Genomic DNA, 19,420 nt, shown 5'->3' on the forward strand with positions numbered 1-19,420 from the left:
GCCGCGACGCAGAGCGTCCGCCACGCTGCCTCGAAGATCGATACGCTTCACGTTTGTGAGCAATGTTTCACGCTTGAGGCCTTGAGCACCATTCATTACTTCTTTTTTTTGGGGGGGGGGGATGAAATGCTCATTATTTGCTCGTATCTTGAGTTTGTGCTTGCAAGTCAAAGCAAAAATATATATTGGCGGAATGACGGCCCGCTTGTTTCTCAAGGCGGGACTGTAACTTGATCCCTCCCAGAGCACAAAGCACAGCTTATGATTAACGCTGCGCACCTCCCACACGGTTCCACCAATTCCATTTTGCAACAGATCTAGAAAAAAAAAAAAGTGGCTCAAATTGCGAGATAGAGACTTTTCCTCCTGCAACACTTTCCTTAATTACCTTAGCCGATTCTAATGGCAAAATTCTGGCATACGCAGGTGGCGAGTCGTTATTGAGATGTGCAAATTGATGCAGATCCAAATTTGTTTTGGCTCTGGCGGAGGTCTGCACTCTGCTGAGTGAATCGAAAATATAACTTTACGATTTTGCGACTGATTCAGCAATGGGGTGTTAAGTTCAACACCAGACACGTTATTGTCAAAACAACAAAAACAAAGTCTTCCTCTTTCCTTCCAGCAATTATTTTAACGCGTGTGGGGTTGACTACTTTGCTGCATTCTAAATGCGAGTACAGAAATCGGATATCATTCTGTTATGAGGAACGATTGTATGACGAAGCCAGATGTGTGTCGTCCGGTTCCTATGGTAGCGCTTCGGGTACGGCTGCTGCCGTCAGCCGTGTCGGGCGGAGTACCTTTGCCTTGTCAAGCTGTGCCTGAGCTTGCGCCTCTGCCTCTCTGCGCACTGCCTCCTTGTCCTCCTCCAGAGACACATCAGAGTCTGATGGACGGCTGGTGTAGGAATCGGCCGAACCCTGTCGACGCACACAACAGACTTTTTTGAATTTATTCATTCTCCAGACAAGCATCTTTGTTTTGCTTTAAAAATAAATAAATCCCAATCTCCTAGAATATGCAGACTCTTAGTTTCATTGCCATTTTCACTGAAGCAACCTTCTTCACTCTGTTTTACTGGATTTTGACAGATTTTGCAAGGCCCACTGAATATTGTGTTCTATTGCTATAAAAACACGGAACCTACCAAAAGAAAGATTAGAAAGATTCTTTCATCAGGAAAAAAAGGCTATTTCTGTTTCCATTTTACAGCAAATAGCATTAGAATATAGCTAAGTTTCATCATTACTCACAAATCTATTTAGAATTGTGAGTAAATTAGCTTTTTTTTCAACATGGCCCTGGTTGATCTCTTTTGCTCTGCTGCTACCTGCTGGCCGTTTTTGTAATAACTACCATTGCTTCCACCATTATTTGCCGTTGAGAGGCTGCATCAAATGCTCTAGCATAAATAAATAAAAAACCATAAAAAACGTATAAATATGTCTTTGGGACACTTAAACATTTAAAATAGAACATATTTATACGTTTTTGGGAGCAAATTAGTTAATCATGTAGCACGTGCCTTAAAATTTTGCACTTCGTGGTCACCACTGGTCAGACAAACAACAACAAATTGATACATAAAGAAAAGAGCAAAGATGCTACCTTTGCGTGTACAAAAATGGAGGGTGGGGGGGTGGGGGGGTGTGGTGGGGGATAAATTCCTTAATCAAAATATAAATAAAAAGTAGATAAAGCATCTGAAAGAGTACTAAAAAGTTGCCAGCATAAAACCTGAAAAAAAAAAAAAAATTCCCAATAATTGAAAAACATGCAAAAAAATACAGCACCATTAAAGTGAGGGGAAATATGCTGTTTGCACAAAAAAAAATTTTGGGGTTATTTTTAATTACCATTATTATTTTTTCAGTAGGGGCAAAAATAATTCATGAGTGGAATTCTGTGCTCTTGTCTTTGTAACATGGTTTCATGTTCTGGTGAATGTCACATTCACCCTTCAACAAAGCATACGAAATGTAATTAAAACAGACCAACAACATCAATTGGAACCCATGGCCACACACATAAGACATACATCATGTAAATGAGTTTACCATGAATAAAGAGGTTTTAAGTACGAGGCGTAAAAGCTCATCTGCGCCCGTACGCAACTTTGACACCCACACGAGGGCTTTTCATTCATCTCACTGCGCCACCACAACACGCTGCCGTCTGAGTTAAAAATAGCTTCCCTCGCTCGCGCTGCCTCATTAGAATTGCCCAGCCGTCGCATGCACGCCGCGGTGGATCGTTCCCTCGTCTATTACCTGATTCAGGGGATGACGGCGCTCTTGTGATTATGCAAGGATAGATAGTCAGTCGTATTGGTGCAAAAAAGCTTTCCACTTCCCAACCTTCGTTCGTGCCGCATTGAGAAGCTCACAAAGCAAACCGGGATGTCGACAAGCTGCTCAAATTTTTCCAAGTGATGTGCGACTAAATGGTTGAGTGAATTCATATTACAGTATAAATTCAATCAATTCACGCATATATCATAATATAAAAGTGTACAAGTTTTTTTCTGAATCGGTGGTATAACTTAATTATGTTAAATTGATTATTATTATTTTATTAAACATGAGAAAACCAAAACAAAGATCATTAAGCAATTTTGAGATCATTCATTGTAAAGATGTCAAAATTCAAAATGTCTATGTTGTAAAATTTGACCTTCTACTGAAAGTAGTGCTATGGTGTCAGCATGCATGGCTGCCAAAGGAACTGGTTCCCCCGTATTTCTCCATCACGCGACTGCTGACGAAAGCAGCGTTTACGGCAATATTATCTGCTTATTTTGAGCCAAATGCTCCAGAACTCAATGGAAGGCGGTTCACAGTGCTGATGGTCAATGACCCGGAGGAGGATACTGCGAAAGCAACCAGAGTTTAAGGTAAAGAAGTAGAATGTTTTGTTTGAGATACAATTTACCGTAACAAGCTGCAGTTCAAAGTTGATAACAGTTGGCCAGCCCACAAAGAGTGAAAACATGCTAATTATTGATGGCTACATTGGATTTTTTTTTTTACCTATAAAATTCCTGCGGGTATCAAGGTTATATTAGTTTTAGATGTTTCATTATAGTCAGCTTTTATTTTGTCTTGACTTTTGAATTTTTTTAATCTCGGTTTTAATTAGTTTTTAGAACAGCGAAAATGCTACGCTTTAGTTAAGTTTTCTTAGTTTAAGTACTAGTTTTAAGTTTGTTTATTAATATATGGAGTATTTGTCGAGTGCAAGATTTTGTCAGTTGTCGTTATCTATCATAACCTTGGCTGCAAATAAGGGTTTTTTTTACGAAAAAAAAAAAAAAGGGAGTTGGTGGCCTCCCAAGTTAAGAGAAGAAAAAAAAGATCTGGGAAAGCCCGGGTGAACACGACGAGGTACGATAAGTGAACGCTGGCACCGCATCCCCGTGGGCTTCACACGCACGCAAGGACCAGCCGGAGCATATGCGAGATGACAAACAACTTTCAGAAGGTCTGCTTACGTAGGCATCAGAGCTCTTGACGCGACCTCCCTTGGCTCTTTTCAGCAGGCGGATCCAGGTGGCCTTCATCAGCCACGCTGGTCATTCACTGTCCTGAGCCACGACCGCTGCACTTGGAGTACACTTGGACCCGCACTGTCAACTTCGCGCCGGCCCTGCACTGGCTACAGGTAGAAACGACGGTGGCGCTACATGAACGGCTGCTCCCTTTGAACGCCTCGCTGCTGGGGAACGCCGCTTTCATTTCGCTTTTTGCCGCAGCTCCGCTTGACGAGGGGTCCGCAGGCGCCGCCTGCCCCGGCGCATAATCTCAACCTCGGTCTCCTCAGACGGCTGCGGCAGGTGCCGACTCCCCGGATGAGTCAGGTGACAGCGATGTGCCGCATCCTCCCATCTCCGCTGTGTCTTCTCCGCCTCTGTTGCCACTTTGAATGCAAACCGCTGAATCGTCCCGACTCTCCCCCTAACGAAGCCTCGCAGGTGTCGCCACCGCCGTCGCCGCCGCCGCCGCCGCCGCCGCCCTGACGCAAGCTCTGGCTCTCTGCATTTGTCACAAGCTGGCTTGTGCTATTTCAGTGATTCTGCCGCTCTGTCTCTGTCCACCCCTCCTCCTCCTCCTCCACCTCCTCCCCACCCTCCTTCCGACACTCCCCACATTTTTTCCCTCAGTTACCCCCCTAACATTGCATCCATCTGCTCGCATTGCGGGGCTCTGGCCGGGGCTGTTTATTGCGCAAGCACAACAACAACTCGTGCACGTGTGGCACCTGCTTCAATAAGTAACGGGGACATGAGGCCACAATATGTCCACCTTGACATGCTTTTACATTGTGGTGTGTGGAGTAACATGGCAGCTTGTTGGCATCGACAAGGTTATTCAAGTAAGCGGTTTCTACACCGGCGAGGCTGGATTGTCCTGCAATTACATCACCCAAACACCATTGTTAAGAGTCCCAACATATCAAACTCGAGGAGTCCACCTTTTCCAGCGAGGAGGCTTTGCTACATAATATGTTGTGTTTATTTATTTTTGATTCAATTAGTTTGTAAAATGGTGTCAAACTGTCCAACTCAAAACACACTCACACTTTTCAGAAAGTGGCGCAAGCGTCGGTTTGCTTGTGTGGGGCGGAGCTAGACGCACTGCTGTCCGCTGATTGGTCGACAAAAAGCAAAAAAAAGAGAGAAATTAATTGACGGATTGATTAATGTGTGTTGCGTTTGTTTTGCTTCTTCATTGTCATTTTAAGATGTAATTGCTAGCTGCAGAGAAGACATCTTTATTTAAAATGCAAAAAGGCGCCGCGCCGAGCCTCAGAGATTCATCGCGGACCGTCGCAAAGCCACACAGGACAAATGAGCATAATTAGCGCGTTGATTAAAACCTTCCCATCTCCATTTGGGAGCAGACAAAAGTTAGACTTGGCTGAGAGCGCTTACTAAAAATGTAGCCACCGCTGCACTGATGACGCAGGTTGCTCGCACTGACCGGTCGCAGGGTCGCGTGAGTTCAGAGGTCATCCGGTGTCGGCGCGTCAGCTGCCGGGAGTTCGTTCAGGAGCCCTCGCGCCGTACTGTACATCAAAAGCTGACTAATCAGCAACAATTCTCGCCACTGATCGACACGCAGTTTTCATACTAAGAGACCTCAAAAGGACGCATCGAACGTGAAAGCGAAAGCTGGAGGGTCGAGATGTGAAATGAGCTCATTAAGACGGATTCGTCGACGGAGGAAGACAATGAGGATGTACAAGCAAGATAGTGCGGATCTTGAAGAAACCACAGGATGTAACGGACAGTACGTCAATCCATCAGTTTTTATGACGCTCATCTTCATCGGGGGTCGCGGGTAACCAAGCCTAGCCTAGAGGTGAGGTACACCCTGGACTGGTCGCCAGTCAATCGCAGGGTGAATAATATAGGCGAGCAACCATTTCCATTCACACATACAGACAATTTTAGAGTCTTCAATGAATGCAACTTCTGTTCAGACTATTTTTCTACGCCATGAAATTATCTCAAATGTAATGTTATTTTATTTTGGGTAAAGATTTGTACCTGTGTCAATAAACCTAAATCAAATCAACATAATTGAATCAAAAAAGTGAGCACATTTTTGGGGCGATCCCTTGGTATTATAACAACCGCAGCACTATTCCGCCATTCTGAAAGCACCAAAAATACCAGACAGCGATTAACCGACAAATGACTACAAATCCATTATTTCGCCACCAGCCTGTATGAAGAACACATTTTCAAATCTGGAATCTGATCCTGAGTAGGTGTCAAGCACCCCTGCGTGATTGAGCTCCGCAAGGCAGGACACAGACGCTGTTCCGAGGCCGCAAAAGGCGGAGAGGCTGGTTGCCCCGGCGAAGGCAACCGATGACAAAGACTCGTTGAGACAGAAAGAGCCTCGGGGGCCGCTTCGCTCGGTCGACCCCCTGGTCTACTCCCCACGCCCACAGTGACAGCACTAATGAGCATCGAGAAACCCGATGACAAGGCTTTGTGATTCACTTTGTTAACCCTTCCGACGGATGGTTCTCATCAAAGAAAACAACCTGGTTCTTATGTGACTGATCAGGTTGTGTCGAATGTGCCGATTCAAAACGTCCATCAGACCAACTCCAATTAAGTCTTTCGTCTACAATGGCTTACCTACATACTGTATGTGGAAAGACATATTGGGGGGGGGGGGGGGGGGCTTGGGGTTAAATGAATCAGGAACATTGGTCTCTGCACACCACTATTATTGATGGCGGCCCTTTCCTGGAAGACACCGAATGACTCCAACACGCTGCAGTGACACGCCGATCGTTCCGTTAGCGTAGAACAAATGATGTGGCTTGTGACCCGATGACCCAGAGTCAGAACTGCACCATCTGAAAAGCTTCTGGTGTCACTTTTAAAGCATCTCAATTATTCTCGACATGCGGACATGTGGAAAATACAGACTCTGTCTGTTTTGAGAAAATCTCCTGTCTTTGTCTTCCATCTCCACATTCACGTAAGTGCCTAACGTCTCTGCCTTCACCTTTTTCCGTTCCAGCCATATCCCATCATAAGCGCTGCCTTCTGTCATCTCCCGCAGGGATTTTCCAGTGCTTTAAGCTCTCCGGCTTCTATGCCTTTGCTCAAGAGGGGGGCGCAGAGGGTTGCATTTTCTCAAAACGTGACCTTCAAGCACACTATTGGCTTCCTTCTCAGTGTAGAGAAATTTGTATTTATATCTAGTAAATGCAATATCTTAAAATACTTTGATGGATTTGGCCCAACAAAAGCTTATTTTAGGACTGCTAAAGATGGGATTTTTGCTGGGTTGCTGTTCCATATAGTGAGACAGGATGAAGCAGGATGAAGTTGAACCAGGAAACTCCTGATGGGCTTGATAATCAATTAACCGTTGATCGGTTTAAATTGGTTTTCGATTAATCGCAGTTGGTAATTTTACCAACTTTTCAATCAAAGAATGGAAGGCGGCGGGGTGGGGGTCACAAAACCCCTATTTCCGATTTCAATCTTTTTTTGTTTTGATTTTAGGTTTTGCGCAATCACTTGAAACCAAACAATCTTGGAAACTGTTTTTTTCTCTAGCATCTACACAAATCATGGAAATATTTTTTTCTTCACAGGTAGTGTCAAAATATGTATGTCTATTTCCTCTGGGGAAAATGTACCATTCAGCAAACCATGTAAAGACGATCTTTAATCAATTTGTTGTCGCGCAACGCAAACTTAACAAATCGACATCCTTTCTGAAGAATGAATGATGCCGAGTCATGTTCTGTTTTTCTGACAATGGCCAAATGCGGCTCGTGCGCTAGTTGGGCCTCGTCGTGACTCATTCTGGGGCTGCCTCGTTCTCCCTTGCCATCTGTCCGTCCGTCACCGCCACTTTGTTGAAGTCATTGAAATGGTTGCCGCACAATGGCAGCCAACTGTTACGCGCTGTGCTTACTAAAAGGTTGCTATTAATTGAGCAATCAGAAGTGTGAAGCATGTGTGCGTGTTGGGAGAAAACAACAAGACAAGAAAAGAAGGGGGAACAGGGTGATGAGTCTTGCCGAGTGGCAAAAAAAAAAAGAGGGATGGGGTGCTGCTGCACAGACATCAAGGTGACACTGACAGGCCTATGAAAAGTGTTGACCCAGCAATCCCGAGTGTCAGCGCATTAGGTAAGTGCATCGTCCCATCGCCTTGATGGACTTGCTGGCTGTCAATCACATGACAAGATGCCGCGGCGAGCAAGACACGGGAGCGTGGCTGCGGCGACTGCCGCGAACCTCCGCCAGGAAGGCGATCCTAATTTGGATTCAAAGCGAATGTCGAGGTGATATCAATTGTTTATTTTTGCTCATAAAAACAAATAAGAAGAAAAGAAGAGAATGACGTTGAATGCTGGCAACTTCAACCCTCCGTTCCACCGCGCGAAATGTCGATAAAAAGTTGAATAAAAGCCAGGTTGGATGGCCAGAACGTAAGAGCTCAAGAGAAATGAGAACCACTTTGGCGGAGGAAATGAAACCAAATGGCACTTTTAAAAAAAATAAAAGCAGCGGGTTGGGCTATATTCATTAACTTAAATGTATGATGTTCAAGGACACAGGGAAAAAAAAAAAGTGTTTTTAGGACTTCGAGCTGCCTATTATGCTCTAATCCCGAGTCGCTAATAAATATTACCTGCGACTGGCGGCTGCTGTCCCTGATGGGGGCAATGCTCTCATTAGCAGCCAATCCCTTTACTGCGAGGATCTTCTTTATCTAGCAGCTCGTTCCCTCGGCGGACATAGAGCGCTATAATAGGATGACGGCTGATGAAGAGGATACGGTTAAGTGAGAGAGGCCGGACTATGGGGATGGGGTAGTTGCGGGTGCGGTGGGGCGTGCGGGGGGGGGGGGGGGGGAGCTACGCTTCTATTTTACGCCTGCGTCATCAATATTCCGGCAGCTTCCTGGCGTACGAGGTGTAAGACTGCGAAATGATTGATGAACGCTGGGTGAGAGAGCGGAACGAGCAGCGAGCGAACCCTCTCCAGTGAAACGTTAACATCCAACGAATTGGGAGCGTGTTTGAGATTCATGCGTTCAGCCTCATTGGTTTTATTTCATGTGGACTGGATGAAGTGCGAGCGTGACGTCACTCGGTTTAGCATTTTGCCATCTTGCGTTTAGATGATATAGCCATCTTCATTTATTTAACTCTTAACTAGGTCATAAAAATCACAAATTTAGCTTCCAGAAAAAAAATCTCGAGACAATAAAATTGTCGAAGCACGGTGAAGTAAAATCGTCCGGAAGATCTTAGTGTCTTTATTCTGATAAATATTTAGGTAGCGTACATTTTGTGTTTCATGTGTAAAGATGATTCTTCTTTTTAATCTTTTTTTCAAGAATATTTTGAAAAAATGAAACTCATAGTTCCAGCAAAAGCGCCAATCTATCTGATTACGGGATACTGCGTCTACTGCGTGAAAGCCGGTGTCAAAGGCAAAAAAAGGCTGTTATTTTCTCTTCCGGGTCCAATGTGGCTTGCGTTCTGCTTCGATCCGTTACCACAGCCTTAAACTCTAAACATCCAACTGACACTAGCACGCCAGCTGAGAAGATGCAGCATGTGCTGACCTCACAAGCCGAGCACATGGCGCTGCAGAGGTTACAAAGGTCAGTGGTGCCTTGACAGACAGCTTGGGAACAAATTCCTGAGTGGAGTATTAAAAAAAAAAAAGAGTGCAAAGTTTGTCGACCTCGGACAAAAGACCAAGATCACTCTGTTTTCTCACTAATCCAAAGCTAGTTTAAGTATTGCTTTTGTACGCAACAAAGAAGCTCAACGTGCAAGTTATCTTTAAGTAGAACCGTGGGATAACGCCCCTTAAAATGTGCCCCAATAACCTCCATTCTGCCGGAGTCCAAGCCCTTCCCCTTACAAAGAGAGGAAGGAAGGAAGCCTCGGAAAAGCGTGGAAAAAAAGTTTCCTCAAACTCACCAAATCGGAGTCCTCGCTAGCCGAGTGAAACATTTCTGCCGGGAGAAGAAAAAAAAAAATCTCAGCGGCGGCTGCCCATCTCTGCTGCGCAGCACAGGAATTCCTCAGCCCTTCTTGCTTCTGTATCCTCCCCCCGACCCCCACCCCCCCCCCCCCCCCCAAAAAAGTGTGAGCCGGGAGCAGAGTTAAAAAGATCCTTTTCGGTCCTCCTTTGGCCTACTTTAGAGGCACGGAGAGAGGACGAACGTCTTTCCCACGCTGGGAAGTGTACTCCTTCGCAACGCCACAACCGTCCACCAGACCCAAAAAACAAGCCCCCCCACCCCCTTTCCTCCCCCAACCTCTGTCCCTCCCACACAGTCACACACATAACGGGTAAGCAAGGAAGATCTCTGGCCAATAGGGCTGGCCTAAAAATTCCAGAAAGCAGTCGCAGGCGCTTTTTTTTTTTATGCCTGCGCGTGTGTGATCTGTGGAGTTTTTACACGAGTTCCACTTTGCCTAAGAAGAGGTTACGGGTTTTTTTCAACTGAGTGTATAGCCTGAAACACATGGCCAGACCGAGATATCAGGAAGTCATTATCCGCGCGACACAACGCCAAGATGGTCGTGGTTATCAGAACCAGAGGCCACTGAAAGTTTCCATTTGTTTCGAGGCTAACGAGAGCGTGGTAGATTGTGACGAAAGGACATATTTTTTTAGCCTGTAATTGCCAAATCCTTTTAACTTACTGTCACAATATCAGTGAATGTGCTTGCTAAAAATTATTTTTGTAAAAAAATGAAATAAATCTTCTCCATCGTAGTCACAAACCGAGGACCCGCTGCATTCTGATCTAAACATTACAATGTTTTAAAATGTGAGATTTGCCTGCAAAAAGGTGGGATCAGCGTTAAAAACGCATAAAAAGAACCTGTTACACAAACTACAACCTAAAAGCCAGATTTGTATTACCCCCACCCCCCCCAGTGAGTTGTTTTATGGGCGGCCCAGGCTAAATCCTGGATTATATTCGATTTGATCAGGGTTAACCCCCCGTGTGAGGATTATGTTGCAGAGCGTGTGCTCGGCACGTGACAAAGCGAAGTGTAGTCGGCGCCAGACAAAACAATGGTTTCAAGAGGCACGTCAGCTCTGACCCTTCATCATCAGGCTGACTAAAGACTTCGCTATCCAGCAGTTTCATTGTGTTGCTGCGGTGTCGTCCTTTGCAAAGCTGGAAACTATGCACTTGACTTAATTGCCTTCAATTAGCAATTCATTGTTTACTTGTTTTTTAACATTGTTTTCAGAAGTTAAGATGTTTTTGGATCGACAAAATGCAGCAAGCCGAACAAAAGTTACGACCTTCTAGCGGTTACACAATCAGAATACTGTATGTATAATTGTAAAGTTCAACACCCAAGACTTCCTTAAAATTTACCAGGAAGTCCGTGAGAAAAGTGGCTCGAGATACTGCCATGCTAACTTTGCTAGCTTCAACAAAATCATCTTATCTAAATGACGCAAGATAAATGTTGCCTTGCCTTCGAGCACTGAACAGCACCTTAAATGACGGTTTATAAGGCAGACCGTCTCTCTTGCAGGCGACTTCCTGAAGTCTCCACAGGGAAGCACAGAAAATAAAAGGCTACAAACCTCACACCGTAATTTGCTCACTTTATGTTCCGTCTAAGCGAGGATTACGGCATGTTTATTGGGGGTTTGTGAGCCTTAGAGGTGTTGATGGATGAATTTTGTTGGCACTGTAACCGAGAAAAGGGCGACCCCCCCATTGTTTCGAAAAAAGGAAAAAAGGTAAATAGATAGATTTGACACATTGTGAGGCGTTTTAGCCTGTATGGCAGGGGTGGGCACACTCGGTCCTCGAGGGCCGGAGTCCTGCAGGTTTTGGATGTTTCCCTTCTCCAACACAGCTGATATATGATCAGCTCGTTAGCAAGCTCTGCATAAGCTTGGTAACGATCCTGTTGATTGGAATCAGCTGCGTTGCAGCAGGGAAACCTCCAAAACCTGCAGGACGCCGGCCCTTGAGGACCGAGTTTGCCCACCACTGCTGTATGGTGTCAAAATGAAGGTCAGACTAATTGAGATCAAGCCTCGAGGGAGGAAAGGCCACATGCCGAGTGTGTGACTGACCAAATGGGAGCTGGTGTCACCACCTAAAATACTAAAAATACATGGGCGGAGAAACGAAAAAAAAAAATATATATATATATTGATCTCAACAACAACAATCACCCTTTAATTCAACAAATCAATGCGTTCTGATTCCAGCGTTTGTGGTAAACGAACTTCTGCATCACATTTGGCGTATCGATCGGAAAACAAGGCTCACGAAGGCGCAGAAAGACATTCACGCTGGCATCCGCACAAAGGCCAACGCAGGCAACTTACAAGCACCAGGGCGTGCTACAATTTGACAGGCAAGGGCCAAATCAATAAAATGTCCTAACGTGATTCGCAGAGGAGAAACGTGTCAGCAGATCTCAAATTGTGGTAGACGACCACAAAAGATGTAACGTGTTGCTTTCTTTCTGACAAAACCTTAAATAAACATTAAAACGCGTTAATACGTGAATGTCATAGAACAAGTGTTTCTTCGAACCAGCCAAGGACAGGTGAGAATGATCAGAAAGCCACACCTCCGCCTCAAATCGAGGGCAAAAAAAAAAACCTTGTAGTTGCAGCAAGCAATCACCCAAACGTACAGTGAGAGCATCAACCCTCGGTCACAATTGTTAGCTTAGACCACACGCTTCCAAATCGAGGCCCGCGGGCCAGATGTGAAATCGTAAGCCGGACAGAATTTTTCCTTGACTTCTGTTCAAAAATAACCATGAAAATAATAATAATTAAATACAGAGGCATGTGGGCCTATTAGGGTTCCCAAACAGAACATTTTATGGAAGGGGACAAGAAATGCAACTGCCTCACACACGTAGTACTTAAGCAACGCAGCTCAGCTACTGGCAATGCGAGTAGTCATGGGTTCAAAAAAAATTTTTTTTTTAACTAACAGCCCGATACATGGAATCAAAATTAATAAAGAGTGTACACGGTATAGTGTTAAGTTGGACATTGCTGGCAAGCAGTTCACTACCACTGTGCCTTCAAAGCGGACATTTTGAGTCTCGAGTCACTCACAATTAACATAAACAGTCTGCAGCTTCACATTGCCAAAAGCGTAGACAGGGATCACAAATTCATTTGTGTAACAACGAGACCAGCGATGATGTGAAAAAGCGCAAAACTACAACAGATGCGAGACCCCATTGATTTATTCCGACCTGCGGCTGTCAAAGAAAAACAAAATCCGGCCATCAACAACCGTGTTTTCGTTGCCTGTCAAGCGTGTGTTTTGAAACAGGCCATGGTTGGCATTCAAAGTTTGTAAAAACACACCAATCACCGAGGTGCTCTCCAACAATCGTGCCAAGAGTGCTATTACGCAAATGAAAAACTCTCCATGAGGACTTAATGTGCTACCCTGATAAAAAACTAAAAATTCTCCTGGAAGCAATCCCAAACCTTAACTTCGGTGATGATCTATTATGTCGCTATAGCTTTCCCGAAACAGATATTCAAAGAGATAAAAGATTTAGGAGGCTCAGCGCAAATAATTGTTTTTAAAGGGCCTGATAGTCTTCATGGCAACAAATAAACTTTAAACGTCCTGCCAGAGGCTACAGGACATTAGTAAATAACTTAGAATGCCAAGTGCTTTACAGAACCGCAACCCTGTCCTAATTGTTGTATGTTATCAAAAATACCGGGCTCATCTTTAGAATACAAATGAAAGCACGGATGGAAAATCTTGACTGGGGTCCGACGGGACTCTGATTCACAACTAATGAAACCCGCGAGGGCCGGCAGCCAGCGTCTGACTGAGGTTACCTAGATACGGGACACGCCACGTCACTCGAGCCGCAGGACCGTCTCTAATTACAGACACCAAGACGAAGGGGGGCCCGGGAAGAAGGGGAGAAAAAAAAGAAAGGAGGAGAATGGACAGAAAGTAAGAGAGGACAAGAAGTACAATGGAGCGTCTAAGGGGGAACTGACGGTATCCGAAGAAAAAGACAACAGAAGCTCACCCCTTCCGGGTGATGGACAATGTTCAAAAAGACAGGACAAGTGTTGGCTTTGCATATCGTTAGGAGATCATTTGGTCAAGATTTGCCAGATTGTGAAAGGTCTCTTGTTTGCTACAGTGAATGAATATTTGGCAGCTAACAAGAGTGTCACTTCACGGTCACTAAGCACATAAAGACTCTCACAGACAAGTTTACAGGCATCACACCAGATATCGAAGCGGCTACAGGGGGGGGGTTTGTTTTAAGGCATGCTGGACACAACATAACTCCCAAGAGAACGATTGCTTGTGTCCACTTGATCCCGTACTCACTTTGAAATGATTGCTTCTCTCTGTAAGGAGATTTGTCGGACTTTCCAAAGAGACAGGATTTTAGGAGTAAAAGCAAAGATGAAAGCTTACCTTTCTGTATAGAACAAATGTCATCGTAATGAGGGGGGGAAATGAATTTGGGAGAAAAGTACTGTATTTTACTAATGCTAAAAACAGGTCAACTCTTCAATCCTCGATGTTAGCAGACGATTAAGGTAGCACAACAGTTTATGAAATCCTTCGCGGCTTATCGGTCCTGTTTAGGGACCATCAAAGTAAGTCTGTCGTCTTTGGAAAGACGAGCTTTGTTGTTTTTATTAAGTGAGAGCTGTCATTTTAAGCTAGCAAAACAATTTATAGTACTGTAGTTTTACGCTAAAAAATTACAAATCCGATTTTGTTGTGCATGGAAGATCGCATTAGCGGCAGATTTGAATACTTATTTTCACAGTTTGAGTCACTCGCGTTACTGCGTGCTTGTAACGTCACTCTGGCTTAACCTCAAAACTTTTTCAGAGATTCCTAAAATGTGTCGTAAACGAACGCAACTCTTCGACTGAGGTGTTTCCTTGACACAAAAGCCGTTTATCTTTGGCAATCCTCAAATAATAGTGCTTCCAGAATAGCGACGTCGACACACTGTGACGATTGCCAAACAAATTCAAAGTCAGCCCTGAGAGTGGCCCGGTGTAAGACGCCAGCAGATTCGCACGGGAACAAGGACAGGTTTCTGCATTGTTGTTTTTGCTTTTTACCTTTGGCTTCTTGGACATGCTCGTCCTCCGCCCAAATGCCGGAAACGACCCGTGTCGCTGCTGGGCTCCTCGGCTGCGACTGCAATGAATAATGCAAATCCCCGGTTTTTCCCCTCAAGAGTAGCGTGACCCAGCGGCGTAAGCGGGCTGACGGCGGCAGCGAGGAGACAATGTCTGCGGCGCCACTCGGCAAGTTCCTCTTAAAAACAACCGTGTGTCACCTAAGCGACATAAAAAAAGGGACGGAAAGTAGACGTGGCCACCCGCGAGCTCGTGTGGACGGACGGACGGCGGCCGAGGCGCACTCACGCACACACATCGTCTAGCGTTTAAGCTGTTTGGTGTCATGGTTAGCTCTCAAGTGTTTTTCCCGCCGGCCGAGCATTAAGCTTTAATTTCATAGGGTGACATCTGCTGCGTGGTTAACTCGATGACACTCAACGAGGAAGACTGGAAAAAAAAAGCACCATTCAGGTGACAGGCATGTTTTTATTTTGCTCCTGTGAAAAAGCTTTAGTGATACCGAGACGGGAAATGTGTTGCCGGGTTGTAGCCACAGCGTTGTGCTGTACAGCCCGCGACAAATCAGACGGAGAGTAACATCTGGTGTAATAATCTGCCCGCCGGTGACCGCCGCTGCCTTTCTGACCGTAGTCCTCAAAGTCATTAGCCTTTACTGGATGGACATTGTCCAATGGACGATTAATCATTCGCACTCTTAGTGAATTTAAGAAACAAGCATCTGATAGCCTACGCACTTTTAAAATATTACGGAAAGTTCTGACATCTTCGGGTTAGCTCCCCATTAAGGCAATGGACTGAATCCATGGGACGGCGAGGAAGCAAAATCGTAATAAAACCGTTTTTTCGCTGGCTTTTGGGTAAGACGTGTTGATAGTACATGGCGGACGAACCAAGACTGAGAGCTATCAACAATGAACTGAACCGCGCTCGCACCCCAGCGCCACGCGCGCCGGAAACATTCAGGTTCAGTATGAGGACAGCGCAGCAGCAGGACATCGGCGCCATATGGAAGGACTGAAGGGGGGGGGGGGCGGAAGTGGAGCAAGAGTTTGCCTTGGGTGGGAAAAGACAGAAGCACATCACTAATGACGCGCTGGCCACAAACATAAGAACCCAAGGTGCAGTATGGACGCATAAGCTCAAATATAGCGTGAAGCAGAACTTCATCCTGTCCTCTTTGCACCAACCCCCCCGTCCGTCCCCGTGCCCAAGTAGCTGATTTCATCCCTGCAAAGCCACTCTCACTCTAATCTCCCCTGATCCTGCTGCACTAGCAAAGAATTACATGTCAAACACGTTTTTTAAAAAAATAAATAAATAAACCGGGTACAACATGCTAACGTGACTGATCTCGCATTATTGCTAACTACTCTCAACATATGCATTGGAGAGCGAAAGTCGTCGACGGATCAATTCCTTGCACTGCCATCCGAGTTGGCAAACCGGTCAGCAGATTTGCTAAAGTGGACATGTAGTAGCTTGTAGTTATATAATAGTTAAATCTCTAAAGCCTCTCTTTGGAAAGGCCACCGGGCACAGGAGCATCAAAAAAAGCAGCGGAAATGCGCCGCCGCAGTCCGACCGACATCATCTGTTGTGCTCGTCCTCACACACACTCTCTTCCGCACACGGCAAACACTCCGCTTACCCACGAGACATTTTTGTTCTTGGAGTGTTTGAGCATGGCAACGGGTGCGGGCCTATCGAGAGGCGTCTTCAGAAGACCCCTCAGCCAGTTGCGGGGGTCAGGGCTGGCGGCCTTCCCGGCGAACCCGAATCGCAAGGCATCTGTCAAAGGACGCCACCGCCAAACAAACAACAACAAAAAAAAAACTTTCAAAGCCTTGCAAAGAATACAATAAAAATACAAATCCAGGGGGACTCTTCTTCCTCCTGACAGCAGGCAATGACCCGACGGACTGCTTATGTATTCTCACCGAGTATGAATATGAAACATCCCAGCAGGTTTTAACCCCGCCCAGCTGCGTCCGTCCCGGCACGCTACCAATCGTGCTGCAGGTTTGCGTGGCCCGGCTCCCGAGGGCGAAGCTTATAGACGGATCAGCGTGCACGGCGCAGGAGAGGGCTCTTCACCAACTGGCAGGTCCGTGCCACTTCCAGGCATCCCGCCCAGCGCCCCCCCCCCCTCCAAACAAAAAGCAGCCACTTCATCTGTTGTTGTTGTTGTTGTTCCTTCTTCCTTCTCTCGGGGGGGTGCGCCCTCTCAATATACCTGTTGTCATGGCACCAGTTTGCTTAGAGACCAAAGCCGCTGCACTACCACGTTCTCTCTCTCTCGAGTCCTTCAATATTGAACCGTTGTCCTATGACCAACATCTCTCTGAACACAATGGACTCCACCTTCCTTTCTGGAACTGAGGCATGAAGCGGCGTCAGACCTCGAGGACGGTAGCTGGATGAACAGGGTCCAGGTTGTCACGCTTTGTTGTGACACATTTTTGAGCAGATCGACAAAAAAAAATGCTGGATGTAAAGTCTTCAAATTTATAGGAAGAAAACACCCTACACCTCCAAGTAGTTTTTACTAAAAAAAATATTCACTGGAATTATCACATCATGGCAGTGTCAGCGTAGCTTAGCGAACCGGCATCTGTGAAGTTTACCGATCTGCAACCGGAGTTTGAAGAACTCTGATTGGAACTCGAATCATACAAAAGGACGAGCTTCTAACGCGAGACTTCACGCAGCGCCTTGATCCACTTTTAACAGCCGTCGCTCCTAATTAATTGTTTATCCCCATATTGGCCGGCAGCCTTCCTCTAGTGCACAAGGTTGCCTACTACGTCCCGCTGCCCCTAATTAGCTCCGCAGAACATCTGCAGCTGTTTCAAATGAGCCTCGGACCGCCTGGCTCCCTCTCGGGGTTGAGGTTTAGTAGAAGTGCGCGAGTTGAGACTGCAAACAGTCGCATTGCGCTAATAATGATTCATGATTGCCCTTTTCCAGAAGAAAATATTTGATATTTTAGTCAGTGCATTGTGAACCCGAGTACATTACCGAAGTATGGTGCTTCTGTCGTCTGCACAAAAAGCAACATGCTAATTATCGGCGGAATAATATCCACTGCAGTCTTCCACAAACTACGACTTGACATTTTTGGGAGTAGCCTGCTGCTTCTTCCAGACCAATGAAAGCTTTAAAACCCAAGCCCCATTGATAAACTTGGGTCATTGTTCACAGACTGACATCAGTGTTTCCAGGCTGAAAGTGGCGCAATAGCCGTTTCAGATATATATCACACTTTCCAGTCTTATATCGAAGCAATGAGATTATGTAAAAGTGCTACAAGACCCGCTAGTTCCGAGACATTCCTCGGGGTCTCTGTTGCCAATTAGTCGCTCCGTTTCCGGACAGTCCCGCATTCTCTGGAAAAATCGAAAAATGCTCGGTGGCAAGCCAAAGAAGTCCTGGCCCGATATTCCTTCCCAGGCGGCCGGCCGTCCCAGTGACTCCAGAAAAGTGGGAGATTAATCACGGCCAGACTGTGCAGTCTTATGGAAATCGACTATAATCGGGTTAATTAGTTGACAGAGGTACAGGTTTTAAGTGGAGTTTTCAGAGATAAATTCACGTTAAGGTCAACTCTAGAATCAAATTGTGCATACAGTAGTTTTTGTTTACTTATAAAATATGTTGACAAGTATTTTAAAAAAAAAGATCGAGCAACTAGTGCTGTCACTATCGAATATTTTTTAGAATCGATTAATCTACCAATTATTCTAATGGTTCACTGACTAATCGGATTCATTTTAATTTTGCATATAAGTGTATTACAAAAGCATTTTACCCTGATTGCTGTTTATTAACTAGTGATTGGTGTTTATTTCGTACTTCGTATTCGTATAATGATTTATGATCTTATTTTGATTAAACACAGAAGATAATCAATCTTCTTTCATAAAGGACGACAGAAATCAGTGAACAATTACTCCTGATATGCTGAAATCAGAGGATTTGGACCATTTTAAATTAAAAAAATGGCTCCTAGCGATTTCTCGATTATTAAAATAGTTGTCGATTAATTTGATAATCGATTACCCGTCAATTAATCGATTAATTTGGACAGCCCTGCTATCAACAACTATACAGACAGTTGCTCTTCTTGAACGTGGCTTTTGCACTACATCCTGTAAGAGATTATGCATCACTTTTGTCTGAGTCTTCTTGGACTGGCTTCTAATAATCTACATAATACAGTTTAAGATTACAGATTCCATGGAAAGAAACCTAACTATCAGAGCTCTGATGCAGTCCCATAGAACCTGACGTCTCCAGTAAGAGTTCTTTACTAGAATGGCTTGGCCAAAGACCATCAAAACGATATGCCACTGGACACCCTCTAATTATTTTTTTTATGCCACTGTAAACGGACTGTATATTTATGTAGCATGAAACAACAGGCTCCAATAACAAAGTCAATTCAAATTAAACTGTTTGATTGTCTTTTAAAGATTATAACGCCATCAAAACTGATTTAAGAATTTGGGTCTATGTTAAGAATAAGATCTAATAAATAACCAAAACTCCTGGTGATTTTAGAAATTCAGCAAATGTAAAAAAAGAAAAAAGAAAAAAAAAAAAGAATGTGTTCTGTAGTCATACTTGACTGACTGACCTCCATTCACAAATCTTACTGACTGAATCTGAGAGGGGGGGCCCCAATGTGTTCCATTCCCAGACTTTCCATGAGTAGCGTCTGGGACGTCTACTCCAAGCCTGTCAGGAAACG

At 45.0% G+C, this 19,420-nt stretch overlaps 1 protein-coding gene across 9 annotated transcripts in view; it reads right to left on the reverse strand.

The window, feature by feature from the left end:
* The window catches only part of cacnb2a (calcium channel, voltage-dependent, beta 2a), a 32,733-nt gene that overhangs the window by 8,785 nt on the left and 4,528 nt on the right, over window positions 1–19,420 (reverse strand). For 3 of the 9 annotated variants that reach the window (XM_086066132.1, XM_086066134.1, XM_086066138.1), the window contains exon 3: window positions 804–923. In XM_086066132.1, coding sequence (XP_085922258.1) covers window positions 804–923 — 120 coding nt within the window. Of the gene's footprint in view, window positions 1–803; window positions 924–3,493; window positions 4,093–9,482; window positions 9,615–14,646; window positions 14,886–16,318; window positions 16,459–16,607; window positions 16,625–19,420 lie in introns of those variants that run through there. The other 6 variants (XM_086066136.1, XM_086066139.1, XM_086066135.1 and 3 more) reach the window with 5 other exon arrangements.

Source organism: Leptonotus elevatus, chromosome 21 (assembly GCF_054856555.1).
Source record: "Leptonotus elevatus isolate MCC_2025b chromosome 21, RoL_Lele_1.0, whole genome shotgun sequence".
Taxonomy (NCBI): Eukaryota; Metazoa; Chordata; class Actinopteri; order Syngnathiformes; family Syngnathidae; genus Leptonotus; species Leptonotus elevatus.